This window comes from Jatropha curcas, chromosome 1 (genome assembly GCF_041381405.1).
Source record: "Jatropha curcas cultivar XTBG-Jc1 chromosome 1, XTBG_Jcur_1.0, whole genome shotgun sequence".
Lineage (NCBI taxonomy): Eukaryota > Viridiplantae > Streptophyta > Magnoliopsida > Malpighiales > Euphorbiaceae > Jatropha > Jatropha curcas.
In genome coordinates this window covers 29,606,169-29,614,479 of record NC_143151.1, presented here as the reverse complement: position 1 = coordinate 29,614,479, position 8,311 = coordinate 29,606,169, and the positions used below count along the sequence as shown (strand labels likewise).

Here is an 8,311-nt window from a genome sequence, read left to right as displayed (position 1 = left end):
TCCAGCTCGAGATTATTGCTTCTCCTGCATGCAGTGAAGGAGACAGTATCCCATGCAATAATAAGTACATATATATGGTAATGACAGCTGATAGTAATTATGGAAGAACAACAACACCGCCAAAGCTAGCTTCACCGCTACTGGAGTAACTCTTCTTCATCACCAACAAACAGTTCTGGAACAGGAACGATCGCCTCCTGCTAGTTATTTCTTGGCTTTATCATCTTAAGCTAGTATCAAATGTACTTTAGGACAAAATAAATGTAGTAATAATAAAATATTTTATAATATTATTAAATATATGTAGTAAGCTAAAAATGTATTTAACTAAGTTATATTACATTAATTTTAATATTGATTTTCCTTGTTTTCTTCTCCAACTAGTTAGTAGTTAGTTTGGTTTTTGGTTACATTAATGATGTTGTTTGCTAAATTAACTGTACGATGTTGTTTTTTTTTTTTTGAAGTTGAAGTAGAGAAATTATCCTGAAATATTTTTTTTAAATCCTAAAATAGTTTTATATAAATTAATTAATAAGTATTACCACTATTATCTGAAACATATAATTTTTTAAATAAACGATAGAGAAAATTATGATTTCCTAGAGTACTACTCTCTCAATTTAATTAATTAATTAATTAATGTTGCATTGATCTAGAATCATAAATTGAGATTTAGGACCACACTTCCAGAATCTAAAAGATAAACTAAATAAACCAAATTGAGTGCACCATATGCCCATAACCACTACTATCTATCATTATGTTTAATAAATTACATAATGAGACATGGTGCCCATTAGTGCTGTCGTTTTCTGCTAAGTTTTTTTTTTTTTTGGATAAATGGTCATAATAATACTCTCTTTTACTAAAAAAAAATATTTTTTTATTAATTTAATTTATGCATAAGTCTATATATATTGGAGGATTTAGGTAAGTTAATCCCATATTAATGAATTATAATAGGAAAGTGGGGACTGGCTCAATGGACTGCCCACGTGCTACCAAAAATTGTCAACTGAGGTGACAAAATATGGACCCTTAAATAATGATCGATAGTGAGCTGAGAGACTGTTCTAATACTAAAATATTAATATTAAATACTCTCTTCGTTACAAAATATAAGTTATTTATAATTGATTATTTTGTCTCATATTATAAATAGTTTTAAGTATCTTAAGGAGTAATAAATAATATTTTTCTAATATTATCTTTATTTATATTAGATATAATAACTACTTTACAAGTAATCTTAGTTTTGAGATAAGTGATAATTTGATCAAATTACTCTTGATTTTATTATAATTTAAGAGAATTAATTATTTATTTAATTCCGTGTAAAAATTTTAAACAACTTATATTTTGGACTAGAAGGAATATTAATTACTAATTTGCCGGGTAGTTTTACACTTTATATGTCCTTTATGCAGTATTTGGTATTTTAACAACGTGTGATTCTGAACACAATTTATGTAAAGTCGAAACGTCTTGATACCTGTGACATGCAGTATCTAATCTAATCTAGTGAAACAAAAGAGAAAAGGTTATGTTTGGATACTGAGAAATAAAAAGAAAAGCCGAGAAAAGATAGAAACTGAGATGAAGATGAAGACAGGAGGGAGAGAGCAATTTAAGAGAAAGAAGGAAAAAATATCTATAATTGATATTCAATTCCTTAATTTCTGCTGATTAGATTATACTGTATTTTCAGAATCAAAGGCAAAATACAATTCAATCCTCATAATTTTATTACAATCACATTTGAGTACAATTGCAGCTATTGTTCCAAATAAACGTAAATTAGTTCCTAAAAAAATAAATAAATAAAGCGCAAATGAGTTACATAATGATATTTATTTTCTCAAACTTTTTCACTGTATTTAAAATTTGAACTCAGAATTTTTAATGAATAAGTATCAATTGTTATATATTATTCAAACTAGTCAATTTAAAATATTTCATCTGGTTATGTAATTGTGAATAAAAAGCTTCAATTTACAAATTTTGTACTATTGGTCGAATTGTTACTTTATATAAAATGTTCAGTGAGCCACATGTCATATTTAAAGTTTCAGTTTTTAGTAAATGTCGAGAGATGTCAAATATTAAGAAACTAAAACATTTGGTCAAAAATAAAATAAAAATACTTAAAGTAACCTCAAACAATATTAAACTAATAGATTTGGTCAAAAAGGAAACGCCGAAAAAAAAAAAAAAGAAAAAAAAGAAATAAGAAATATGTAAGAGCAAATCCCTATACAATTTATATGATTCAACAAAGAGGATGACGACTGGCGACGATGACCACAATGACGGTAAATATGATATATACGGTGTATATTCTGTATTAATATATATATATATATATATATATATATATATATATATATATATATATATATATATATATATATTGTATCAATATCAATTCAAACAGAATCAAGAGTTCTACCTTGTCTCTACAGAGCGTAAACAGCATCCATGGTGGTGACAGTTTTCCGGCAAAAATTAAGTCTCTAGTACGCTCATACAAAAATGAAATTGCAAAAAAAAATAGAATCTAAAAAATAAGAAGAAACTGTGAAACAACACCAATTATGAAAAGAACAATTGGCGGCTGAAAATAATGAGAGTAAAACGAGAAATAACGATAAGAAAATAATAGACGGCAACAAAATGAGAAAGAATGATGCTCAAAATAATGGAGGCTGCAAAAAGACGAGAGCAGAAAAAGAATAGAAACTAAAACATGATAATTAAAATAGAAAATTAATAAAAAAAAAAGAAACACTAAATAATTAAAACACCGATAATTAAAATAGGAAATTAATAAAAAGGAAACACAAAGCAATTAAAATACTGATTTACTAACAAACTAACACTTAACAAAATAAAAAAGGGTATAAAAGTAAAAAATAAACTTAAGCCGACAATAATTTAAATTGAAAAATCAAACCGACATTCTCTAAACACATGACATCTACTAGAATTACCCATATATAAAATATCCAAGCCCAGCCCACTAATAAGTTTATAAGTTTTGCTCCAATATAGTAATGCCCAAACAGGCTCAAATTGGCCCATATCAAGAGTCTGTTCAAGTCAGCTGTAACAATGGAGAAGAGAAGAAATTGAAACGACGCACGAACATGGAGGAGGAGGAGAAGAAGAGCAATACTACAAAAACTTCCACAGCAGAGAATTCCTCTCGATCAGTATCATTTCTTCAAGCATTTTTTGTCCATATAATTTGTGGACTTGGTTTAGCAATAGCCTTATGGGTGGCTCACGATCTCTACTCCATCAATCTCGTCTCAGATCCTTCACGAACTCTCCGCTTGATTTGGGTACCTCCTTCTTTCTCTATGCTTTCGATTTTGAATTTTTGTTTGGTTTTGTATATAAATCTGTTCTTTCTCTTTCTTTTTTAGATGGTGGAGAGCTCAATCGTAATACTTCTTTACAGTTGGTTTCGGATGGATCCTGAACAATGCTCGGTACTTCCTATTTAGTGGTTATCTTTTTCTTTTAGCTCTCTTGTTTGGTTGTCTGGAAAATGTGGGAAAAAGGAAAAGAAAATGTGAAGCAGTTTAAAATATTAAACGGGCGAGAAAATTTCTTAGTTATCCATCAATTATCTTTTAGTCTGAATTCTCAAGTGTTTCTTTCATTGCTTAAATTATGTTATGTTATGTTTATGTTTTACAGTACTTGAAAGCTGTTGGACGAGGCATGTTGGCTCTCCTTGTTGGTTAGTCTCGAACTTGCCTTTTTTTTTTTTTTTCTTCGCTACATATTTATTATTGAACTACATGACTAAACAGTACTATATATATATATAGTATGATTCAATAATTTCAGGATGTCATCTATATGATTCCTATTAATAAATGTATAGTTTAACTGATAAAGTAGTATTATTTGGCATGCGTAATTTTTGATTCTGCATAATTTGATTACCCCCTGAAAAGGAAGCATGGATCAAATAAGACTTATGTTGAGTTTTGAAAATCAGCAAAATGAACAAGATTAGGTGATCTTTTTGTTGGATTGGAGAGATATATGAGATGTTTTATTTGGTGGTATTGTGCATATACAGTTTGAAGGAACATGCCTTCTAAAAGAAACCTTTGGCTTCCGGTTTTAGAATTTGATCAGCTTAGACCTTAATCAAAGGCTGTTAGGCAGTGTTCCTCAGTAGCATTTTCCATGGGGGTTCCATATCATCTTAAATGGTTTTTTTTTTTTTCAAAGTGACATTACTTACATTTTAAAAATATATAAAGATATATATGTGTGTGTGTGTGTGTCTGATTCAATAGAAGAGATAATATCTATTGAACTATTCCCTGATAGCTTGACACAGATGTGTGGTTTCTGTAATTTCTCTTTGCTCTGTAAAATGTATTTTCAGATGGAATTTTTAATTGGAAAAGAATAAATCTTCATTGTGGAGATATAAGTTTTGCAAGCGTCATTGGAGCATGGAAGTAACAGCTAATTCTTTTTTTAGATTTTTAAAATTTTTTTAATTTTTATTTTTCATTGAGAAATTACAGATGACCGAGTTAAACTAACTGTGGTTTCATATAATTGTCCCATAGATTTAGGCCTTGCCATATTTATTACTGATACTGGTTGTGCTACTAGTATTATTAGTCCTCATTGGACTCTGACCACCCTCCTAGACATAGGACCAGATCACTCATTTATGTATTAGTATCTGACTCTGGATAAGCTTCTCGTTTGCTGTCTTAGATGAGAGCAATTAGAATCAGAACAATGGGCTATCGTCTTATTGATAAGCTAACTGGTAGGTCTTTCTCTTGTTAGGGCATTCTTCTCTGTCCCCCTACCAGTATGAGTCTCTGACTTGCAGTTTCATCTCCATATGTTATGTCAACTTACCATATTCTTTTGTCCCCTCTGTAGGTGCTCTATTGAATGCGACTGGAGCTATTGTTTTAGGTGCACCTGTTGGCATCCAGTATGTGGTGTAGTGGATTCGTAACTTCCAAAGTAATTCTGAAAACAGAAATCAGGTTTGAGGTTGGAAGGGAAGAGTTTAATATTCTATAGTCAATACAAGGTTGCCATCACTATCAGGTACTTAAGTCTTCTGTTGTTTCAAAATTTCATTGTGGCCTTCTTTTTCTTCTGATTTTTGATTGTGAAAGTAAATTTTTTTGGTTGAAAACTCAGCTGGTATTGAACTTCGATGATGGTGGTGGCTCTTCAACCTCAACTATGATTTATGGTTTCAGAATTATGGAGATAGAAATATTTGTAAATGATTGATATATTGTCTTTTTCATAATTCTGATGGGAGATGGACTTGATCCCTTGTCATCATTTCTTTTTGAATTAGAAATAAAAAAAAGTGTATTGATTTAGCTCTTTTAATGTTGGAGACAGGTACTTTCCAAAAACCATTAATTGGTCTCTTCTTATGTCATCATTCACAGTAAGTATTTGCTGGTGCTGTGCTAACACAGGTTCTTAACTGTTAGATGGGTTTAATTTGAAAGTTTCCTCCTTAACGAATCCATCTTTTGTATTCTATTTCATGTAGTCGTATTAAATGTTTATGTTAATCACCTAGAAGAAAGCAATCTGTTTTTCACAAATCATTCCAAAGTTCACCTATTTGGTGAATGAGTCCTAAGTAGTAGTTACAAGGCTCAATAAGCAATCTGATATTTGCCTTTCTTTATTTGATTTCCAATATGTTGACGAGCATGGTAATACAAGTAACTGTTGTCGGCATGTTGATTTCCCATGTCAGTAGTGCTACATAGTGCCTTTGTGGTGTTACTAAACGATCTTGTCTTGTGACAGTTTGTGCCTGCAGCTTCTGTATTTGGCTCATCATGGTCTCATTGGCAACGTGTATTTGCACATACAAAGTAAGTTTTCCAACATCATAGTTACTTTGAATATTCACTGAACCTGGATGTAACACTTTGAGATTTCAAGTCAGTGGAGAATCCATGACACTTGAAGAAATACTTTTTTTTTTTTTTTAACTATTGGACATATACCCTTGTGCAATATCCGTCCTTTATTCAAAATAAACTTTTTCCAGTTTTAGTTGGTGGTTTATATCCTTTAGCCATTTAGCTTTTAGAAAGAATTTGGTTGCTATGATGTGTGTTAGTGCATTTGATCCGTGGTGTTTTTCGCAAGTCAGATAACATCACATCTTTGTCCCTCACTTTCTGTTTGGAAATTAATGGATGTGCTAGACACTTGTTAAATAATTCACATCTTGCCAAAGTTGAATGATAAAACAACTAAATGAGAATTTTATGAACATAAGGCAGCATGTTTAGAATTGTATTGAACAAGCTGCTAGTTGAATTTCCCCTTCAATTTTTGTGGACCTGGTGTGGAACTAAAATGTGTTTGCTGTAGGCCCGTTGAATCGCTGGAGTATATGATTTGCATGCCAGCACATGGTGCTATAATTGGAGCCTGGTTTGGGGCTTGGCCTATGCCACTTGACTGGGAAAGGCCATGGCAGGTACCATCCTTTTTTTTTTCCCCTTCAGTTTCTAACCTATTATAGGCATGTTATCATTTCCTAATCTGCTCACATTCTCTGCTTTATAAATTATTTTATTCTAACATGACAAAACTATTGATGGAAAGCTAAATTCAAGTCGATAGAAACCCTTATGGCCTGAAAATTAGCAAAATGTCCTGCTCTAGAGATTGATTAATTATTCTCTTTTGAGTTAAATTAGAAATTTTAGGCAAAACCTGAACTTTTCCCAAATATCAATAATTTGATATGACCACCAAGAACCTGATTTGCTACCCTGAACCTACATGGACACTGAAGAAGAATTATAATCAATGACCTCAATATATTCTGCATTGTATGTGTTAAAGTGCTTCAGATTTGAGATTTAAGAAGCATGAGGTCTTTTGAAAAGGAGTTGCATCTTTTATTGGTCTCAATGTTCCTGCACATCTAGACATCAGTTCATTGTGCCTAGAGCTTGCTCAGAGTTCAACATTTTGCGGTTTTGACATAATTATTGACATGGTTAACACAAAAAATATCGATTCTGGTTGTTGTACCAACCAACAAGGTCAATATTTTGTTTGAGGCATGCATTACACTGGTTTTTAATCACATTCCTAATGAAGTTATTGCCTCTGATTACTCTTGAAAGCCAGAAAAAAGAGCATGATCCACTAGTTCTTGGGATCTTTCAAGAACAAATTGTGCTGCCTGAAAATGTTACATTGCCTTAAATAGATAATGTACGTATTGTGGACCCAGTTGAGAAAAGCCTTGACCCATATAATTCATATAATTGAGTAGAACTAAGATGCCAAGCCTTTACCATTTTACCCATCCAGATGGATCAAACCACTTTACCCAATTGATTACATTGAAACTACATCCTACAGCATCTTCCGAAGCTTCTGCATGATCATAATGGAGATAATGCTTTGTTAGTCCTATGCTTGGTGCGGAACTCGGCATTTTATGATATAAGTTAGCTTGATAAGCTGATTGTACATTAGTTCAGTTATGCAGAGAATATTGAGTTATAGGAGAGTGATTAAGATCCATGTTTAGAGAGTGTGGCTGGTTAAAGTGGGAAATGCAGGTGTTCAGGTAAGCTAAAGCCGTTCATTAGTTGCAGCAATAATTCATGGTATGTTGGAGAGTAACTTGACTCGTTCTAACTTGAGGAAATAATTAGACACTACATGTGGTATTGAAGGATATTTTATAGAATTTCTTCTGATATATTTGTTTTTCTTAGCTTTTCTTGAGACCTCACGTTTATTATTATATTTGTAGGAATGGCCAATATGTGTGACTTACGGTGCAATGACTGGTTATCTGGTCGGAACGGTAGTATCTCTTGGCTTTGTACTTGTACATTGTGGACGGCAACATCTGAAAGGGGACTAACAAACTAGGAGATACCTATTTACTGATAGCTGTAGTGACAATATTACTCTTTTTGGGACATGCTGAATACGGTTTTTATAGATATGATAAATTAGTTAAAAAAGATTTTCAGTTTTTCGCTCCTTTTGTTTCCGTAGATAACTTGGTTGGAAAATATCCAAATTTTCCCGTGTTTGGATTATGCAAAAAATTAGTCTAAGTAATTTGTAGGATATTGTTGCCATTGCAGGCTAGAAAGCTATGTCCTACAATTTTACCCTGCAAATATAAGTACATTCCAAACTAGGAAGAAATTAATATTTTATTTCTCTTTGATTTAACATTAAAAAGAATTATTACTTGCATATTTGTCAACTAGCATTAAAATAAACTGTC

The 8,311-nt window shown here is 31.7% G+C and overlaps 1 protein-coding gene across 1 annotated transcript; it reads left to right on the top strand.

The window, feature by feature from the left end:
* The first annotated feature begins 3,064 nt into the window (after positions 1 to 3,064).
* On the top strand, positions 3,065 to 8,058 carry LOC105630290 (phosphatidylinositol-glycan biosynthesis class F-like protein). The gene is made up of 8 exons (XM_012212078.4): positions 3,065 to 3,347; positions 3,432 to 3,497; positions 3,709 to 3,751; positions 4,933 to 4,987; positions 5,416 to 5,464; positions 5,839 to 5,906; positions 6,415 to 6,523; positions 7,823 to 8,058. Exons 1-8 carry the CDS (start codon positions 3,150 to 3,152, stop codon positions 7,934 to 7,936), a joined length of 702 nt encoding a protein of 233 aa, XP_012067468.3. The 5' UTR covers positions 3,065 to 3,149; the 3' UTR covers positions 7,937 to 8,058.
* Positions 8,059 to 8,311: the final 253 nt, after the last annotated feature.

Bases quoted from the DNA above. Each gene is read 5' to 3' on its own strand.
- LOC105630290 (XM_012212078.4), top strand. From the start codon at position 3,150: ATGGAGGAGGAGGAGAAGAAGAGCAATACTACAAAAACTTCCACAGCA. The intron at 4,988-5,415 runs GTATGTGGTGTA...TGTTGGAGACAG, and splicing joins GGTGCACCTGTTGGCATCCA to GTACTTTCCAAAAACCATTA. The intron at 5,465-5,838 runs GTAAGTATTTGC...GTCTTGTGACAG, and splicing joins TTCTTATGTCATCATTCACA to TTTGTGCCTGCAGCTTCTGT.